Raw genomic sequence first — 21,497 nt, 5'->3', positions numbered from 1 at the left:
GTCTGCGTAGGGGCCCTGACTGCTGGGTCACTCTGGAAACCCTCTCCTACCTATTCTGGATTTTGAGCAGCACAGAGGGCAGCTGGGATCTTGGGCATAGTGTGGACTCTAGTGAATTCTAATCCTGATGTTTTGTCTCACAGAAGTCCCGTTACTCTGGCATCAGGCATGAGAAAGTTGTCAAGAAGCAGAACAAGAAAACAACCAAAATTAGGGAAATTAACTCTTCTCAGGTTTCCTTTTTTAAAATGGGGGTAAATTTTCTGTCCAGTCATTGTGACCATTGGTGGAGGTACCTGTGTTCCTGGCAGGTGATAGGTCTTCTGTGTGATTGCTGACTTTAAAAAATATATAACTCCTAGGGCCTCCCCGGTGGCGCAGCGGTTGAGCGCTGGATTGCGAAGCTGCCCGCGGCCTCTGCGGCGCCGGTTCGATCCCCGGCTGCTCCCCAGCCACCAGAGGAGGGTCCCACATGGCGCGCAGACCTCTCCTGCCGCCCGCTGCTCCCCTCAGCAGTGTACTTCGGTCCTTCTGCCTGCTCTGCTCCCCGCTCTGGCTCTGGTGAATTCTCTCACCCTCCCGCGCTTCTGACTGTACCCAGTGCATGTATAAACAAACAAACAAACAAAAAAAAAAAAACATGCCTCTATAAAAAAAAATTTAAAAATTAAAAAAAATATATATATAACTCCTAATTAATACTGTTCCAGCAACCTCCTTCATCCCTCCATAGAATTTCTCCTTCCCAGTTGTGACATTTCAGAATTTGTACTTTAAATATCATCTCTAAAGAAAATAGAGGTTGGAGGGGTGGGTGTCTGACCTGTCGCCCTGGAGCAGTTCCCGTGGGCTGCCACAGCCACGCCCTGGACTCTAGAGGCAGTAACTGCTATTTTATGGTGTTCCTCACCCTGAAAGGCCCGCAGATAACCACAAGGAGGCGAAGTATCGGTGTATAGTATACGCTCTGACTTGCTTGACTTGCTTGATGGGGCACAGATGGCTGGGAGGAGGCAGAGATGACAGGCCCAGAGCAGTGTTGCTGAGAGCAGGAGAAGCCTTAACTCCCGCTGTGGGGGGACAGTGCACCCTGCTGGTGCCAGGAGCCAGGCCGCAGTTGAGAGGTAGCCCACAAGTTCCTGCCTGAGCCCTGACCTGGAGGGAGAGGAGAGGCTGTGCTAAGACAGCAGGGGTCCGAGAGGCGGGAGTGTGGGGGTGGGGATGCCAGATCAGGGGCCAGGCTTCTCCGCAGGAGACTTGGAGGTCACCAGGTTCTCTCCCCAACCTTGGGCCTCATTCAGACAGGAGGCGCCTCACCGACCTTTCAAGTGTTTCTAATCTTAAAAAATTCCTGTGTGGGTCAAGTTAAATGATTTCCCAGTCCTGTTAACATTTAACTTTGTATCCCATCTTGATTGTTTTCCTCAAACAGCTCAAGATAAGTCAGAGAACACTCAGATATTCTCATGTGGTGTTTTCGTGTAACATTTCGTTGAACCTGTTTGTTGTAGCCCTGGGTTCACATCAGCCGCCTCCATCTTCCTTGCCCCTCCCTCCCCCGCCACAAACCCACCTCACACAGCTTTTTTAAAGAACTTTCTAGACAAAGTTTTCGAGAAGACGAGATGATAAGCATCTCTTTTGTTTTGGGAAGAATGCTTCCATTTAAAACTGTCCCTTTTTAAGGCAGTCGTTTATTTTAAAGAGTGGGGAACGCCTTGGTACATCTGTCAGCAGCCTGTGGCATGTTACATCTGTCCTTGATATTTAAAATATTTGGCACCATTTTACTGTGAATCCATTTTTGACCTACACAGAATCAGCTAACAAATGCTTGCCTGGAATAAAACCAGCATCGATAGGAAACTAAACACTGTTCATTGTTCAAACTTTGTAATGTGTATCAAGAAGGTATTTCAGACGGTCCAATTGACACTAAGTGGTTTCGTGTCCTGGAAACACACCCCGGAGGCTCCGTCCTCTCCAGCAGGCCCCGGGAGACGAGCGAACAGCGATGACCTGCTTCGCACTGCAGCAGCTGCCGGTTCTTGCGCAGGCTCTCCCCCCCTTGTCAGCCTTGCTCTTGACATTCCTCTTGCCATTTGTAAAAGCCTAAATCTGGGTTTCCCAAAGATGGTCATCATATCATAGATGGCCAAGTGGGCTTGGAAAATGTAGGCCAATTCAAAATAGATTTTTATTTAAAGATTTATTTTTATGCATATAGGAAGTGGGATGTAGGCCAGAGGTGGTGGTGGGGGAGGGCAGTGAGAGGATTCCCCAGAGTCGGGCAGAGTGGGGAGCAGAACAGGTGGATCCACTGAAAGTCACTGCTGAGGGGAGCAGCGCCATGTGGGTCCCCTCCCTGGCCAGGGATCGAACTCAGGCCACAGTGGCTGCGGACTGCTTCATAGTGCTGAGACTTAACCCCTTGCGCCACCAGGGAGGCTCCCAAACAGATTTTTTGTTTTGATCTCGTCTACGGTGACTTCAGAAGGGCTCAAGTGTGGACTCTGCGAGCTGGCTGTGGCTGGACAACCTCCAGGTTCCACAGAACACCCTTCGAGAATGTTCACATGTAGGGTTTCTAAGGCTTTTTTATGCTCTGACCTGAGCACTCTGGTGACCTTGTGGCCTCTCCGTTTCCTCTCTTGCCCCGTTTCTCCTCTTCCTCACTGCCCCCACCTGCCCTAGGCAAATCTGCCTCTATAAATTGGGTTGGCCATGCTGGGACGGCCCTGGGGGGCTTTTCTCCCTGGAAACAGGTTTCTTTTGTGAGTGCCATGGGTGGCAGTGCCCTGGTCACAAAGGGGAGTGCAGAAACACCTCCCTGCTGCAGGCCCCAAGTCCTCAGGGAGGCATCCCCAAATACAACCCCTCTACCAGATGGCTCCCACCCACGCTTGGAACCACCAGCATTTCTGGCATTGAGCTGAACCGGAGCTGCTTCAACATGAAAGGGAAATGGTGGCCTAAAGCTCCAGCCCTGACACCTGGCCTGTCGCAGAGGGGTTCCCGGAGTCAGGTAGACGTTGTGTTTGAGTCTTGGTTCTGGAACTTAACGGTTGCGTAATCGTAAATCCGTCACGTAACCTCTGTGAACCTCAGCATGGTCATCTGGAAAGTGATGGGGAGAATCTCGTCCGCCACAGAGGGAGGCGTTGCACGGAGACGCGTTCTGAGGGCCGCGCCTAGAGTGCAGGCGGTCCTGAAATGAACCAGCCTGGCCGGCGGGAGAGACAGCCCTTGGCTCTTGAAAGAGCATTAAGAATCGCCACTTTCGAGATGGGGGAGTAAGACCGGGGAGGAGATTTCTTGGCAAGGTCTTATGGAAAGGAGCAGTTGGACTGAGAATCCGGAATGGTTGCTGCTGCCTCTCCCCAACCTGCACGTGCCCCCGCCCGTGCACTGCTGAGCACCAGGTCTCAAATCCAAAGGAATAAATTGCTGGTTTACACTGTGAGCAAGAGAGCTATTTTAGGGCAGACCAGCTTTCAGCAAGCCATAAATTCCATCACCTGGGCAACTGCCTGATTTCTTGAGCAAGGCGGCTCTCTGCCATCTGCATGTGTGGGCATCTCAACACATGGCCGAGGTGTGTGGCCTCCCGGGGCCTCCTTCCTGCCTCTCAGCAGCCGTTGCCATCTTCCAAGGAACCATAGCTGAGTGGGCGACACTCGAGATGGCAGGGCCCTGCCCCTATAGAGCTGGGCGTCTTCTGGGAGCAGCGGATGAGCTAATAGATGTCCCCAACGCCAGCATCAGCTCCTCTGCTCAAAATAAAGGCCAAAGTCTTTGCGGTGCGCTTCCTTTCCCCCAACGATTTGGCCTTAAAGCCTTGAAGTGGACAGAGCATGTAGACTCCTGGGGCTGTGGCAGGCGCTGTGGTGACCCAGAATCCTAATTGTGGAACCCAAGCATGGGGACGAGAGTGCCTAATGGGGGAGGTGAGGGAGTGGCCTGGCACAGAGTGTTATCCAAAGCAGGGTGAAGAGGTTTGTGCGGGACACAGGGCATCAGAACCCAGTGGAGTGAGGAGGGCAAATCCATGGCCTGACTCGATGTCTGCCCAAGTGGGGGTGAGGAGGCATCCACATGAGGTGTCAAATCCGAGTGGAGAGCAGTGAACGTCCACATGAGACGGGTGGCCTGGTATGGGGTCATGTGATGAGGAGGGCATCTGTGCACGATGAAAGTAATGGTAGGGGTGGAGGGTAATTACATATGGCAGCCTGGGTCAAGGAAGTTAGTGGATGGAAGATAATAGGTTCTCAGTGCCAGAGAAGAGAATAAATGGAAAAACTAGAATGTTGGGTTGGAGTTGAAGGGATCAGAGAGAACGTCTGGTTTCCAACATACATATAAAAACATACAGAGGGGCCTCCCTGGTGGCGCAAGGAGTTAAGGTGCAGTGCTATCAAGCTGTCCGCAGCCACTGCAGCACAGGTTTGATCCCCAGCCAGGGAGCGACCCACATGGCGCAGCAGACCTCTCCTGTCTCGCCCGCTGCTCCTCTCAGCAGTGTATTTCAGTAGATCTGCCTGTTCTGCTCCCCACTCTGTCTCTGGTGAATCCTCTCACCCCCTCACCTCTGGCCTGCACCCCAGCTATTGTATGCATACATAAAATAAATCTTTTAAAAAATGAAAAGTCCCTTGCATTTCATTGTTCAAGTTCACAGTGGCCCCACGACAGAGGAGATAAGACTAAATTATTAAATAAGACTAAATCAATACGGAGGCGATAAGACTTATTCATCCTTCCTTTTTATTTTGCTCCAAATGGGGTCAAGTCACTCCCCAGCATAAAGAACAAAGAGCAGCCCTGATGCAGAGACCTTGAGAATCTGCCCCCAGCCTGTCCAGCTTCTGCCCTTCACATACCTCTTACGGCCTCTTACGGCCCCCCCACACTATCGCCCCCCACCCCTTTCTGAACGGGGACTCAGACTGCTCTTCCCTTTCAGAACCCACAGACCTTTCCATTAGGCAGCTTAAACTGGCTTCTCTTTCCAGATGCTCAGCCCTGCCTGGCCTGTTCAGAATGGTGGCAAAAATGAGCAAGTTTTCTGAGTGTCTCATCTCAGACCCAATTCTGAATGCCTCACGATTTACAGACAGGGAAATGGAGGGCCACAGAGGCCAACTTCTTGTCCAAGGTTATACAGCCGGTGAATACAATCCTGTGTTCTGCAGATGGTTCCTTGCAGGTCTACTTCATGTCTGGCCCTAACCCGGGTCCCGAGGACACAGCAGAGATAAATGGCGCCCACTCTCTGGAAGGACTTCAGACGGATGGGTTCCCAGTGAGTCATAACAGTGCAACAAGTACTTTGATGCAAGAGACCGCGAAAGCCAGGGCAGGAGCACCTGATCCAGTCTGGGGACTAAGGAAGCGGATCCTGGATAAGTTAACATCAGCATAAGCCCCACAGGATGTGCACAGGAGGTAAGAGTTAGTCCTCCTCATGGTGCTTTTGAGGATTGAGTGAGTTAATATGTGAAGACCGAGCAGAGCTGTGTCTGGCATGTGGGATGGTGGGGGTAGGGGCAACAGGTGAGAGTATGAATTATGTCTTGACTTCATGGGATTCAGGACACCCAAGGGTGTGGGGTCATGTGAGCGGATGGACCAAAGTGGCTGATGCCCAGGAGAAAGGTCTGGAGGACAGAAAAAAAGATGAAGCTAATATTCTGAGGAACACTGAACTCTTGGAGCCAAGCCATAAAGATGACTTAAAAAAGCAAACAGAAGTAGGAGGAAAACTATGCCAGCCTGGGGCCATATGGCAACCCCAGAGACTCGAGGGCAGAATTCCTTGCCGCGGGGTAAACTCCTACTTAGTCTTCAAAACCCATTTAGTTCCACGAAGCCTTCCCTACCCACTCCTGGCCTTGTAGTCCTTTTGAAACATATAGGAGCAGATTCCTGTCCCCCAACTTAAGACTAAAGATGGTACTTTCTGGGGCTGGTCCAGAGAGTCCCCGGGTGATTCCCGTGTTCACTAAAGTTTGAGAACCCCTGCGTTCTCGAGAGGAAAACCCCAGGATAGGATTCTCATTGGCTCAGCTCAAGTCCCATGTCACCCTGAGCCAGTCATGGGTAGAAGGGAGCCATGACGTCACTCCGGGGTCAGGTGCCCATTCTTCCTGGGTGGGCATCGCCTGTCCAGGGAGGTGGGTGTAGGGAGTAGAAGAGGCACAGCCCAGGAGTGAGGCAGGGGGCTCTGTCTTTACAAGCAGGGGGATGGAGGCTAGGTAGACAGAAGCAAGCGTGTCCACTATGGTTCCACAGTTACCTCCCCCACACACACACAATTCATTTGGGGCACAGCATGTGACCGAGAGCATGACATGGTTTGGGGATCAGCAAATGCTTGGCTTAGTTCTGTTGCCTCTGTTGCCTGAGATTTATGTAGCTGGTGCAGTGGGCACCTGGCCCAGCATGGCGACCAGTACTGGTGGGGGGGGGTGCAGGCAGTTCCCATATTTGCTTACAGCCACACCTTTCAGCCTCTTCCTCCAGAAAGCCGTCTCCCTTTCTCAGCCGTGGGAAGGGAAGGTGAGGGCAGCCAGGAGAACGCAGGCAGTACCGACCGGGGTTCCAGGGTAGGCGAGATTCCGCTGGGGGCCCCAGCAGGCAGCACAGAGAGATTGGCTGGGCTGTTCTTGGTCGTAGAAACCAGAGGAATGTCCCACTGGAAAATCCCAGCGAGCACTATTTTTAGAGAAGTCTTGGAGAGCCTTTTTTTTGACTGAAGGGACAAGTTCCTTCAGAAGCAGTGGTTTACTGTAACCCCTGAGCCGCACCCGCCTGGAATTCACCCAGGCCCGGGCCCTCCCTGTGGGCGGCGAGGAGTCCCGGTCAGTCTCCCCCTGCACAGTAGGAGCATCGGCTTCTTTCAAACCCAAAATGGGTTGTGTGTTTATTTTCACATCTCTGAGTCCAGATCCTTCGGGCTAAGGAATTTATTCTGCTACTTTTCTTTAAAATGCCCTTTAAACGTAGGGAGAATCAGGGCCTCCCTGGTGGCGCAGGGTTAAAGTCTCAGCACTATCAAGCTATCACCAGCCACTGCAGCATGAGTTCGATCCCCGGCCAGGGAGGTGACCCACATGGTGCAGCAGACCTCTCCTGTCTCCCTGCTGCTCCCCTCAGCAGTGTGTTTCAGTAAGTTTGCCTGTTCTGCTCCCCACTCTGTCTCTGGTGAGTCCTCTCACCCCCCACACCTCTAGCCTGCACCCCAGTTCTTGTATGCATTTTTGCATACATTTGTATGTATGCATTTTTAAATAAATTTAAAAAATCTTTAACAACAACAACAAAATAAAAGGGGGAATCATTTCAAACCAAGTTGTGAGTCTTGAAACATTAGCAATTTCTCGCGTGTTTGGTTCCTGTTTAATATGGATCATTATTAACAATAAACTAGATCAGCCTTCCCTGTATACTTCAGACTTAAATGTTCCACTTAACCACCACTGTTTATATTTTCCCGTTTGAGGCAGAAATCTCTAGGGCTCCTGCTAATGACTAAGCTTATTAAAAGTAGTAGATTAGATCCAGTGCTTAATGGAAGTTACAGGAAAAGCTGCTGCCACCCCCACCCTAATAGGGATTCACCAGGGAGAAGTCTCAGGAAGAAACAAAGTGTGGGGGGAACCCCTCTCTCCTCACCATCATCAGGCTCCGCCTCTAGGGACAGAATTAGCAGGAACCACAGTTTGGGCAGGGGGTGTTTTTGCTTCCAGCCCTTCATGGGATTTAGAACCTGAACTCCTTGTAGAACCAACGCTTTGGAGATTAGATTGTGCCACTGAATCGGGATGGAGGGGAGCTCTTGTGAGGAGTCCCCTCGGCTTGGCAGTGGTTGCCTTTGGAGGGAGCTAAGCCAAGTTCTAAATGAGAGGCTGGGGGACTTGGGGAGAGCTGCACCTGAGCCAGGTGAACTGGAGAATCCTGGGAAAAGCCACATCTCAGGACACTATACACTGAGTAGCTCTTAAGGGACGAGATCAGGAACTGAGCTAAGAATCAGCATTCTGGTCACGGGCAGGGCTGTCCCCCAGCAGCAGTGAATAAAGGGGCATCTGGCTTATTCATCCGTCTCCCCTGAGACCGATCGCCTTGAGTCAGCACTGGACATGTGCGCCAGCCTCGGGAGCCCAGGAACCTGTCAGAGGGCTGCCCGCTTCTCTACCACTTGTCACTGTCATTTTGTCTTCAGCATTTGTGGACATCTGGAGGCACAGCTGCAGCCCTATAGACTCACGATGTGTTCAGCCCTGAGGAAGGCACCGTCTACTAAGTGTTGCTTATAACTCCGTGGGATTCCCGGCAATACCCCGTGGAAATCTGTGAATTTCTGGTTAAAACCCAGAAGTAAACATTTTGAATCTGCCCCTGGTACTAAAAATAAACGTAGGCTAGTGTCCAGGATCAGAGGACAGTTAAGTACTGGGGGGTGGGGTGCGGGGGGAGCTTCCAAGTTTGCTTCCGCTCAGGCTTAGTGAAGCCAGAGAGAACATCCTAGAAGGCAGGCCTCCCCAGCCACTCTCCAGCCTGACATTCTTCAGATCAGGTTCTGTCCTCTCCCAGCCTCAGATCTTGCCTGGGCATCCTCTTCCCCTTGAACATTGCGCTTGAATCTCTTCCTCGTGCCTTGCTTTAGCTTATTCCTGGTCTTAGCACATGTTGTTCCCTCTGCCAGAACACTCTTCCATCACCCCTTACCATCTCTTTGTCCATTTAACTGTGGTTCCTATTTCAGATCACTCTCTGCTGAAATTCTGGCCCACAGACTCCATTAAATCCTTGCTGGACCTTCCCATACCGATATGAAAAGGCTCCTCCCCCTATAACACTCGGTGCAAGCTCTGTTGTATGTGCCAGGCCCATGTTGGCACAGGAATATATCTGTCTTGTTCACCACTGACTCTTTTTTTTTTTTTTTAAAGATTTATTTATTTATACAAGCACTGGGTACAGTCAGAAGTGCAGGAGGGTGAGAGAATTCACCAGAGCCAGAGCGGGGAGCAGAGCAGGCAGAAGGACCGAAGTACACTGCTGAGGGGAGCAGCGGGCGGCAGGAGAGGTCTGCGCGCCATGTGGGACCCTCCTCCGGTGGCCGGGGAGCAGCCGGGGATCGAACCGGCGCCGCAGAGGCTGCGGGCAGCTTTGCAACCCAGCGCTCAACCGCTGCGCCACCGGGGAGGCCCCACCACTGACTCTTAAGTTCCATTTTTTAATTTTTTTTCTTCCTCCCTCAAGTTCCATTAAAAATCATTTTATTATTATTATTTTTTAAAAGATTTATTTATGCGTACAAGAACTGGGGTACAGGCCAGAGGTGCGGGGGATGAGAGGATTCATCAGAGACAAGAGTGGGGAACAGAACAGGCAGAAGGACCGAAGTACACGCTGAGGGGAGCAGCGGACAAGGCAGGAGAGGTCTGCTGCACCACGTAGGTAGCTCCCTGGCCAGATGGGGATCGAATGGTGCTGCAGAGGCTGTGGACAGCTTCACAGTGCTGTGCTTAACCCCTTGGGCCACCAGGAAGGCCCTTGTCTGATTTCTTATCTATTTTCCATCTCTGTCTTTCTGCTCTGTTTCCTATGAGATTTTCTTAAACTCTTGAGTTTTCCAGTTTTTAGCTTCCTATTATTTAGTATGCAAACACACACACTCACACACACACACAGAGATAAATTAAACATTTCAGGATGATGCCCATGCCCTCAGCTGTGCTGAATGGCTAACTGCTGAATGGCCAAGACACCCAGTTTTATCTGTTCATGAGAATAAAACTCCCCTCTTGTGGGGTGGGCCTGAGAGGGAATCCCGGGGTCCAGCTTCTTCTCAAAGGGATCTTCACTCCATCTGATCTATCACTGTCATCACCCTACTTCCAGATGTGCTTGGCACCGCCCATCTGGGCCTTGGGTGACAGGATCTAGGTGGCATTTCAGCCTCTCCCACTGTCATGCAGGCCTCGCTTTCTTGGGTCTTCTAAGGCAATGACCACTTTTCTGCTTCCAACATTTTGCTTCCTTTGTCTCTTTTCCCCGTCTATGTCCCTGTGGTTTTATGCCCTGAACAAATAAATCCTGGTACCTTTCATTTCACTGGGGCTTGGGGAGAGGCAGACATCAGGGCCTGCAGCCAACCATCCGGCGGGGCCCTTGTCACCGGCGTCCACCCCCAGCTCCTAGCACGGCGCTTCGCGGGGAAGTGTCCTGCACACGCTGCTTGGTAACCAACGGCGAGGAGCCCTTTCAGTGGAAATATCCTCAGTTTCGGTATTTGCTGCCTCTCAGCCTGGCGTCCACCAGCCCATCTGGGTTATGGATCAGGCAACACTATGCAATGGAAAAGGTGGTACCTGGACTCTGCCCACCAGCCAACCGTGCGACCTGGGCACGCGCCTGGCACCTGGAATCCCAGACCCTGCAGGGAGGGGCGCCCCGTCTACACCCGCCGCGAGGCCGCTGTCTGAGGCGCGGAGGGTTCAGTCCAAAGTGACAATTCTTAGAAAGTCAGCGTTTCCTTAAGCTGGAAATTAGCCTTCGCACTTGAATTGCAAATTGGGCCCTAATTAGGGCCCTTCCGCGCAACATCCGTGTGGAAAGCCCTGACGGGGAGCCCGAGAGCGAGACCCGGCGGCGGGGGGAACTAAGGTCCGCAGGACGGTCTCCCGCGGGCGCCCCGCGCCCCCCGCGCTGACCCGGCAGCGGCCCCCCGCGTCCCCGCCGGCTCCCGGCCCCCCCCCGCCCCCCGGCCCGAGGACCCGCCCGCTGCCAGCGCCGGGGGCGGGGGCCCCTCGGTACCCTCGGGCCACGCCGTGCGGCTCGGGCCGGGCCTGGGCCCAGCGCCCGGGTCTCCCCGGGGAGCCCCCGCAGGGGATCCGCTTCGTTCGGGGAGACACGAGGCCGGGCCCTGGCGTGCGGCCCCGCGCGTGGGGGTCCGCCTCGGCCCCCTCGGCTCCCAGCCCCGCCCGCGGCCCCCAGAGCCCCCAGCCCGCACCCCGGTCGCACCCCGGCAGCGCCGCGCGCGGAGAGGAGGCCGGGGCCCCGCGCGCCGCAGGTGAGGGCGGGGCCTGGGAGACGGCGCGCGCCCCCCGCGCCCCCCAGCCCGCGCGCCCCCATCCCCGCCCCCGGCCCCAAGGGCCCCCCCCGGCCCTCGCCCGCGCACCCCTGTCCCCGGCCCGCGCCCCCAGCCCCTCCGGCCCCCCCACCCCGGCCCGCGCCCCCCGGCCCCGGCCCCGGCCCCGGCCCGCGCGCGCCCGCCCCCCCTCGCGGGGCCGCGCGCCCGCCCCGCCCCCCGCCCGCCGCGCCGGCCCCGCCCCCGCCCCGCCCCCCCTTCCGCTGCGGAGGCGGCGCGAGCCGAGCCGGGCGGGCCGGGCCGGGCCGGGCGCGCGGCGGGCGGCGGGCGGTGCGGGGCCCCGCGGAGCCCGCAGCTCCGGGCGCGGCGGCGGCAGCATGCGGGGCGGCGAGGAGCTGGACGGCTTCGAGGGCGAGGCCTCGAGCAGCTCCATGATCTCGGGCGCCAGCAGCCCGTACCAGCCCACCACCGAGCCCGTGGGCCGGCGCCGCGGGCTGGCCGGCCTGCGCTGCGACCCCGACTACCTGCGCGGCGCGCTCGGCGGCCTCAAGGTCGCCCAGGTGGTAGGTACCGCGGCCCAGGTGCGCGCCGGCGCCGTCCCGCGTCGGGGCCGGGCGAGGGGCCGCCGCCCGCGCCCCCGCCCCGCGCGCCCCCCGCCCCGCGCGCCCCCCCGGGGGTCCGGGCCCCGCGCCGGAGCCTCCCGGCCTGCGCCCCGGGCGCCGCCTCCCACCTGCGCACCTGCCCGCGGGCCTACCTGTCCCCGGCGGCCTCCTGCCGGGCGGGCGGTGCGCGGAGCCGGGCCGGGGGTCGTGCCGGCGCCCGGCGGTGGCCACTTGGGGCGGGTTTTCGGGGCGCGCCGACCTCCACCTCTCCGGACGCCCCTATCGCCGGCTCCCGCCGCCCGGGGCTGCCGTTTCCCCCTCGGCGCCCGGCAGGGAGCCCGGCCGGCTGCGGACGCTCCGTAAATATTTGCCGAGTGGAGGCGCCGGGAGCCCGGAGCTGCCCGCAGCGTCCCCCGTGTGCGCGGCGGGGTCTGAGGGCGCCCAGGTAGCCTGGAGGCCAGACCCGGCATCCTCCGCCCGGCCCCGGGGCTGCCCCGCTGGTACCCGGAGTGAAACCATTCCGGGAGGGCAGCCAGCTTCGGAGGTAACAGAAACAGAGAACTTTCTGTTGGACTTGCCTGCAGTGGAGCTCCTTTCTCAGAATTCTTATTTTTAGCTTCCAGGGTGCTCAGGGCAGGGGCCAGGGAGACTCTTCTTGCCCCCCTTTTGTGGCTTTGAACCAGGCCTCTCCTGGCACTCGCTTCGCCCTGTTGTGGGCAGGACTCGATCCAGCTCAGAAAAAAATCTTCCCGTCCAGATATTCCCGGTTACAGGTAGGCCTTCCTGTGAGGCCCAGCAGCAAAACTTTATAGATTTCTCGGCCAGAGAAGCCATTTGCACCGAGCTGCAGTGTATGGGCATTTGTTTCTTGCAAGAAGCATCGGGCTTCTTGTGATGACTTGAGGATCTAGATGAACATTCCTTGGGAATAAGACACTATATGGGCACCCTTTAAATGAAGGTCTTGGTGTTCGTAAATTGCAGGGTCATAGACTGTTTCATCTCCCTCTTGGGTGAAAGGCTTGCCTGCTGATGGCCTGAGGGTAGTTTTGAAGGGCTGTAAATGGAGCAAGGTATCCCTCTCCAGAATTTTAAAGTGATCTTATCCTTAAGCTGGAATGTTCTCAGAGATATATTGGTGATGTAGTCAGCCATTGCTGTTGGCAAAGCGAACGGAGCAGGGGGGAGATGTGTTGCAGCCTTTTAAAAGAGGCAGCTAGTCAGTGTTGAGCCCAGTACCCTCGGAAATGGATCAGGAGCAGGGTGGGGACTTGGACGCAGGTGGGATTTAGGGCCTTGCTGGGTACCTTGCTTTGTTTTCTCTACACTTGGAAAGTAAATAGAATTCGTCACTCAAAGGGCCTGTTCTCGGAATGAAACCTACTAGTGGTTTGTATAAAATGATAATTATTGTCGTGTTGCTAGAACTTTGTCACCTAAGGCTAGAAATGGAAGTGAGTGGTGTTTGTCACTGGCTTTTTGTAAAGTGCTGTTTTGTATTGATAGATCATTGATTTTCATGGGAAGAGCTTTAGGGCCCAGCCTGCCTGCCATTTGTCTAATCTCTGGAATTGAAACAGAGGTTATGTGTGGGTGAGTGAAGGAAGGAGAGCTGCTTGAATGTGTGGCGACTTGAAACAGCCTTCCCTATACTTGACTTCTCCATCTTGATAGAAATTGGGGTCTGTAAGGGGAGAGCCCCCCTCAACTCCAAGAAATTGGACTCTAAACTGAAAAAGAAGACAAGAAGCCATTACTAAGTTCTTTCTAAGATGTTGTAAAGCTCAGAATCCCATCAGGAAATGCAGATAATAGAAATTCAAATTCTTGGGCTTTGAGAAAATATTGGCTCCTTTCATTTCAGTTTTTAATAGACTTTTTTTCTGTCGTCTGTGGCCCACTATAGCCCATAGATCTTTTGCTGCTCCGGGTCAGCAGCTTCACCCGCACCCAGGAGTTTGGGAGAAATGCAGAATGAGAGGCCTCACTGGCCTTTTGAATCATAATTGGCCTTTTAACGAGATTCCCCAGATGGTTCCCAGGCACGAATTTCCTTACCTGCCTGCACCCTTTCAGGTTAGGAACCTCACATAGGTGCTAGGGTCGGTTCTCTGCCAGAATCAGTAATAGTCTGCCTCCAGGCTGACGTTTTCCTGCAAAATGAACCTGTACCTCCCTCAAAGGATGGAGAGAATGAGGTAGTAAGTACAGAAGTTAGCACCCAGTTTATTAGGGGCTGAACGTGTAATAAATGTTAGCTATCATTGTTGCTCATTATAATTTCCTGTCTCTAAAGAAACCTGGTGAAAATGCTTGCCTCCCATCGCAGTCACATATTTGAATTAAAGATAGCTCACTTCCTACTGATTTAAAAGTTAAATTGGTGTTGTGAATGAAGTGTTGTTTGGTAGTAAGACTAATCTGAAATATTATGAAAATTAGTGCATTTTCATAGATTATGTCTTTTAAAAATGAAACTCATACCTGTCTCTTAGTTGGGGAGAATGTCTCCTGTGGTCGTAGCACACTGTGAAAATGTACTTTTTGTGGAAAAGGAGTGTGAACTCTTGACTTAGATTCTTCTTCTTTCTTGTGAGTGTAGATTCTGTAAGTGCTGATTGGTTTTTACATCTAAGGAAATAGTAAATGTAGGCTTATTGTTATTTCTCCAGCAGTTTGGTAGGAAACAGTTTTGCTCTTGGGATGGGGGAGGCATGCCATCCCATACACCATGTGTAAGCTTACTCTACCGCTGTTGCCCCCATTTTATGGATGAAGAAATTGGGGCACAGATGTTGCCAATCCTTCAAGGTCACATGGCTGGGGTGTGGGGGAGCTGGGATTTGAACCCCAGCAGCCTGGTTTGAGGGTGTGCTGTTTCTGCTTCCTGCACACATTATTCTGAGTTGTTCCACGTAGCAGAGCAGGAGACCTTGCGCCCAAGGGTGCTCTGGGGGCTTTGGGCAGCCAGGCGGCCCTTGGGGTGACTTGCATGCTGAAACGGTAGTCTCCTGCTTGTCTGGTTTCTATTTTGCAGTGATCAGTGGGCTGCTCTGAGGAGTGGTGTCCTGCTCCAGACCCACAGACCTCTTCTCAAAAGCGCCAAGAGCAGAATCAGCATTTCAGTTCCAGAAAGACCTCCTAGGAAGCTCTTCTGCTTCACATACCTTTCTTGAGTCCTGCTGGTGTGTGATTGACCTTCTAATGTTGCACTGCTTTTGCTTAGCACTTTTTATAACTTGGGTAATAGAAGATGTTTAAATCACATTTTAGCGTTCCTGATCTACTCAAAATCTCTAACTCTACTGAGCCTTAGCTTTCTCGTTAGGTGGTAATGACTGAACATTGTAGAAATTGTAAGAATTAGGGGGTTAGGTGCTTTCTTAGATCATTCAAAGACAGAGGCAAATATTTGCATGAAGGGGTTGGGTAATAACATATCTTTTACTTGATGGAAACCTTGCTGGATTGTCATCTCAAGCCGGTGAGCATAGTCCCTCTCTGTCCTGCTCTCCGCTTGATGGGGGCTGGGGGCCGCACAGGGCATGCAGGTGATGGCAGGTGAAGAAGTGGGTTTCACTGCTTTGTATTCTCAGATCTACCTTAAGGTGGTTTCTGGTAAAACAGCCTCATTTTCTCTCATGAAGAGTGTGATTATGTTTGGAAGTTGTTTTGCTGGTCAGGGACGTAGAATCAAATACATTTTAGCAGGAAAACAAAGTTAAAACTACTTTTACAGTTTTGTGATGATTAAAAATAATAAAATCATCATCTAAGACTTCAGTAAAAGTATTTAGTACACATCCGTTTTATAAAATCAGACAAAGACAGGTCAAGAAAAGAACACGACAGACCAGTTGCCCTCATGAACACAGACACAAAATCCTCAACAACAAAAAACTAAGGAAATTGAACCCAACAATTTTATGTGGAGAAGAAAAGCTTACCACAATCAATTGTGATTTTTCCCAGAAGCAAAAGGCTGGTTCAGTTTTTGAAAATCAATAGATGTCATCCACCCTGTTAACAGCTCAAAGAACAAATCCCACATAATTATATCAACTGACGCAGGAGAAACATTTGACAGAATTCAACATTCTTTCATGATAAATGCTGCCGGCAAACTAGGAAGAGAAGGAAACTTCCTCAACCTGAAAAAAGGCAGCTACCAAAAATCGACACCTAATATATTTAATGGTGGAAAAATGAAGGCTCTTCTCCTAAGACGGGATTCAAGAGCATGATGACCTTTACACACCACCACCCCATATTCAGCATCATACCGGAAGTTGCCAGCCAGTGCAAGAAAAGAAAAAAGGATCGGATTGGAAAGAAAGAAAAACTGTCCCTATTGGCAGATGGCGTGATTGTCTACTGAGACAGTCCCCCAGGAATCAGTAAAAAACGCCGAAGACTTAATACGTGCGTTAGTGTGGAAGCAGGGTACAAAAGCAAGACACAGAAATCAATCCTATTTCGATATCCTAGTGATAAATAAAAATTGGAAATTGAAATTAAAACAACCAACCATCAAGCCTCCTAACAGTTATAATAACTCTGGAAAAAAACAAAAACTTTTGGTGTAAATCTAACAAAACAATGTACAGGATCTAAACACTGAAACTACACAAAACACTGATGAAAGAGACCAAAGATGGCTAAATAAGTGGACAGAAATGCTGTGTTCATGGGTGTGAAGACCATCAACTCTTCACAAATTGATCTGTAGGTTCAACACAATCCCAGGTACTCAGCATGATTTTTTAAAAATTAATTAATTTATTTGTTGAAGAACTGGGTTTGTGGGATGAGAGGATTCACCAGAGACAGAGTGGGGCGCAGAACAGGCAGACGGACTGAAATACACTGCTGAGGGGAGCAGCGGGCGAGACAGGAGAGGTCTGCTGCGCCATGTGGGTCACCTCCGTGGCTGGGGATCAAACTTGTGCCGCAGTGGCTGGCGATAGCTTGATAGAGCTGTGTCTTTAACCCCTGTGCCACCAGGGAGGCCCCAGACAGGAATATATTGTACATGTCCTGCCGAATCTATGGTGCTTCCTCCCCACTCCCGCCCCAGAATAGATACCTACCTCGGTGCTCGGGAGGCTATTTCCAGCGTAGCGGTGCAACTGCCTGTCCCTGAGCTGCAGCACATATGCCACCGCCGTAAGGGCTGAGGTCTGCTCACTGTTCTCTGGTGGTCCTGTCAGCTCCTGGCTGTTGAAATAAGCTGGGAGTTCCACTGGCCTTCACCGGTAGCTGCTGCCTCTGCCTCTGCACCCTCAGCCTGAAGGCGCTCCAAATCTCTATGTAAGGTGATGTCAGATTTCTTTGGAAAATATGGCTGTTTGTTAAAAAACAGCAGTCGTCAAAGGTCTGTGACTGTGATCACAGATGTTAAACTTTCCCTGTTTGAATATTTTCTCAGAAATACTCCAGTTTCCATACTGCCTCATCAGACCATGGATGAGTGTACCCCAGGTTTTAAAACATTAAATTGTGAATAGTATTTCAAGCACTGAGATGGCAAAGGTTCACGTAACAAGAGCCGTGTGCTGATGACGTGTCCTGATACCTTTATGTGGAAAATAAGATTATTCCCGGGGGGCAGGCTGTGTGTTCAAGAGAAGTAAAAAGCAGGATGACATGAGCTGGGCTGTGGATTTATTTGCCAGCGCACCCCAGGGGAGGACAGACCGGGAGAAAGGGGCAGTAAGAGAACAAGGAAGTGGGCCAAGGGGGTGTCCTCAGGATTTTGCACAGTGACAGAGTCAGTTTAAACTTAAAAGATTCAGTTCAAAGTGGTCTGGGGCTGGGGGCACCCCACAGTGGGCTGAAGAGGGCCAGAGGAGCGGAAGGAAGGTACAGAATTCAGAAAATGACACCTCCTTTGGGAGCGCTTGCTTTTGTAGTGTCTGGAGACTATCTTACTTGTATTTCTGTGTGAACTCTTATTTTTTTTTTCAAAGATTTATTCATTTATTTATACAAGAACTGGGGTACAGGACAGTTGTGTGGGAGGGTGAGAGGATTCACCAGAGACAGAGGGGGAAACAGAACAGGCAGATTGACTGAAATACACTGCTGAGGGGACAGCGGGTGAGTCAGGAGAGGTCTGCTGCGCCATGTGGGTATCTCGCCAGCTAGCGGGGATTGAACTGTGCTGCCGAGGCTGCGGACAGCTTCACAGTGCTGCGCTCAACCGCCTGTGCCACCAGGGGAGGCCCCTCTGTGTGAACTATTCTCAGAGGGAACCCAGCCCTGTCTCAGCACCTCTTGTGCGTAGCCTTGTTCCCGCTCTTAAAATGGTGAGATTCGTTCCTGGATTTCAGAGTAGAGTGACCTGGAAGCCCGAGAGTTTACTAACGTAGAAATGGGGTATTGAGTGAGACTGAGGGGCTGGGTACTAATTCAGTTTCAAAAAAGTGTGATATAAAGTACATTAAACAGAATGAGGCCAATTTATTTTCTTTCTTTTATTTTTTAAAGATTATTTATGCACACAGGAGCTGGGGTACAGGCCAGATGTGTGGGGGTGAGAGGATTCACCAGAGACAGAGTGGGGAACAGAACAGGCGGATCTGCTGAAATACACTGCGGAGGGGAGCAGCGGGGAGACAGGAGAGGTCTGCTGCGCCATGTGGGTAGCTCCCTGGCAGGGGATTGAACTCATGCTGCAGAAGCTGTGGACAGCTTCATAGGTTGCGTCTTAACCCCTTGTGCCACCAGGGAGGCCTGGCCAATTTATTTTCTGGCGGGAATTTTATGGTACTGAGTGTTTCATGTCGATCAAGAACTTTGATGAACATTTTGATGAACATACTCTGCCTCCTGGTCTTTGCATTTGAGGCTTACTCTGCCCGCCCTTCCCCAAATGCCCACTTGGCTGTTTTCTTCCCAACTGTTGTTCTCCTGCTCAGCTCAGAGGAGCCTTCCCTGACCACTCTGTGGAACCAAGGCCCCCGGCCCCCACCCTTTCTCCCCTCACCCTGCTCACTGTTTACCACCCGAGGGAAGTGTCAGCTCCAGGAGAGCAGAGAAGTTGTTTTAAATTCCCTGCTGTATCCCCAGTGCTTGAAACAGCCCCCGGCGCTTTGTAAGACGCTGAAAAAAAAAAAAAAAACAAAAAAAACAGTTGAATTATACATATCTGGTTAATAAAAGAAAAAGGAATGGATTATTACTTAATGTAGTTTATAAGGTGAAATTATTTGAAAACATGGAACGCATAAGGGGAAATATATATATATATATACACTCACAAATAAATTAGCTTCTGGACTCTGAGCTAAATGGAGAGAATGTTTGGAAATAAAATGCTTCCGTAACTCTTTTTTAAAACTGTGTGTTTAAAAAGTGTATTTATTGCTACTAGGAAACGAAGCTTTTGCTTAGGAGAGAGATTTTTGTAAAAGACAGGGGGCATAAGATCCGCTTTGCCAAGCTTTTTGCTTAGAAAAGTGTACAAGGAAAAGCAGGGATTCTGTGACTACTGTGAAGTTGTCTGCTTTCTGAAGAACAAACACGTCAGGAGAGAGGGTTGCTCAGGACCTGCCAAGCCAGTGTCTTTTGATAACCCTTAGACACTTTATAGCTGAAGAGAAAGTCACAAGTGGGACTAAGGCTGAGGGTTCTAGCGGCTGTTTTTTAAAAAATTAAAGAACAACAATTCCGGGTGGCCTGGGGAGGGAGGCATCGTCTGGAGGGAGCTATGGGAAATGCAGGCATCCCGAGTTTTGCCTCCGAACATTTCAAATGATTGGCTAAATTTGGGAATCAAATGGGTTAATAAACACTTAAAATGTTCTGAGTTTAATCAAATGTGGATGGTTTTGGATGATTTCTTTCTTGCCACTACAATTTGATGACTGGCACAGTGGACGCCTTCATTTTTGTGGTTTCCCATGTATTCCAGCACAGCTATGAAAAGCAGTTTAAGGCTAAAAGATTTTTGTGCTAACGAAAAAAAAAAAACCAACAACAACAACAAAACCTCAGAAACAATGACTTCCAGCAGGAGCTGCTTCTCTCGCTTGTCTGCTTTCTCTCACTTTTAGTCCCAAACCCTTATACCTGTGTACAGGTTGAGATTAGAGTTGGCAAAAGAACTTTAGAATCTAAACAAGATCAACTCAAGATTGGTAGAAATTCCAACATTTTCTCCCCCCCTTAAGAAAAATCTATACTTGGGCCTCCCCGGTGGCGCAGCGGTTGAGCGCTGGGTTGCGAAGCTGCCCGCAGCCTCTGCAGCGCTGGTTCGATCCCCGGCTGCTCCCCGGCCACTGGAGGAGGGTCCCACATGGCGCGCAGACCTCTCCTGCCGCCCCCTGCTCCCCTCAGCAGTGTACTTCGGTCCTTCTGCCTGTTCTGCTCCCCGCTCTGGCTCTGGTGAATTCTCTCACCCTCCCGCACTTCGGACTGTGCCCAGTGCTTGTATAAATAAATAAATAAATCTTTAAAAAAAAAAAAAGAAAAGAAAAATCTATACTTGATGTATGTTTGAATGCCTGGGTTGGGATAGGTGCTGCTGGACAGAAAAAAATAGGATGCAAATCCCAGGCCCCAAGGGGCTCAAAGTCCACGTGGATGTGAGGGTTGGGTGTGGGCGGACAAGTGCTCTACCAGGCCAGGGACGCCGGGCTTGGCAAGGAAGCTCTTGTGGCTTTGTGGGAAATAGGCCCATTCCCCTAAGCCGTCTGGCTGGAGCCCAGACTGAGGTGTGGCGTGTCCCCGGAGGAGCACTGGGTTCCAGGTGTGGGAGTCAAGAGCAGGTCTGTGAAAGGAGGGGTAAGCAGGCCGCCAGGTGGGGTTCACCTGCCAAGCTGCGAAGAGTGCAGAGAGCCCAGGGAGGGAGGTGGGGGGCGGAGGTTGGGGAGGGCTTGATTTGTTAGGTTGGTGAATTTGGATTTTCTGAAGGAGGTGGGGAGCAGTTACCGCTGTGGTTATGGAGCACTGGCGCGGTGACTGGTATGAGCTGAAATGTGCGTAAGCATGGGGCGCATGCTAGGTTTCAGGTAACGGGAAAAGAATAACACATCTCAGTAATTTTTTTATCGATTACATGTTGAAATAACATTTTGGGATAGATACAGTATATTATTAGAAGTAATTTCACCTGTTAAATATTTTTTATGGAAGTAACATTGGTTTATAGCATTATATAGGCCACAGGTGTTCAGGATTATAATTCAGCATTTGTGTGTACCACATTATGATTGCGCCAAAAGTCTTAATTTCTGTCCTCCACCATTTCATGGACCCCTTCTACCTGATATATCCACTTTCCTTCCCCACCAACCTGTCCTCTGTACCTAAGATTAGTTTTTGTTTATTCATTAGTTTTGATTTCATTTTTAAAAAATATTTATTTATTTATGCGTACAAGAACTGAGGTACAGGACAGAGGCGTGGGGGGTTGGAGGATTCACCAGAGACAGAGTGGGGAGCAGAACAGGCAGACTGGCGAAATACACTGCTGAGGGGAGCAGTGGGCGAGACAGGAGAGGTCTGCCGCGCCATGTGGGTCACCTCCTTGCCGGGGATTGAACTTGTGCTGTAGAGGCTGCGGTGAGCTTCATAGGTTGCGTCTTAACTCCTTGGGCCACCAGGAAGGCCCCCCCCTTTTCTTTCTTAAGGTCACTAATCAAATGAAGAGAGCCCCATTCTCCTGCCTCCATTCAACCCTCAGAACCTCCCTAGGGCCTTCTCTAAATACCATCACATTGGAAGTCAGGGCCTCCATATATGAATTTTGAAGGGGATGCAGTTAGTCTTAGCAGGTGAGCACATGGTGT

The 21,497-nt window shown here is 51.5% G+C and overlaps 1 protein-coding gene across 1 annotated transcript in view; it reads left to right on the top strand.

Moving 5' to 3' along the window:
- Window positions 1–11,478: 11,478 nt before the first annotated feature.
- Window positions 11,479–21,497, top strand: part of CMTM4 (CKLF like MARVEL transmembrane domain containing 4) — a gene marked incomplete at both ends in the record, with an annotated part of 38,407 nt that continues 28,388 nt past the window's right edge. Inside the window, one exon of the mRNA XM_084256703.1 lies at window positions 11,479–11,664. Coding sequence (XP_084112829.1) covers window positions 11,479–11,664 — 186 coding nt within the window. The remainder of the gene's footprint in view (window positions 11,665–21,497) is intronic.

The sequence above is a fragment of the Talpa europaea genome (assembly GCF_964194135.1).
Source record: "Talpa europaea genome assembly, chromosome: 16".
NCBI classification, from domain to species: domain Eukaryota; kingdom Metazoa; phylum Chordata; class Mammalia; order Eulipotyphla; family Talpidae; genus Talpa; species Talpa europaea.
The sequence above is the reverse complement of the archived record's forward strand: the minus strand, read 5'-3'. Positions and strand labels throughout refer to the sequence as shown.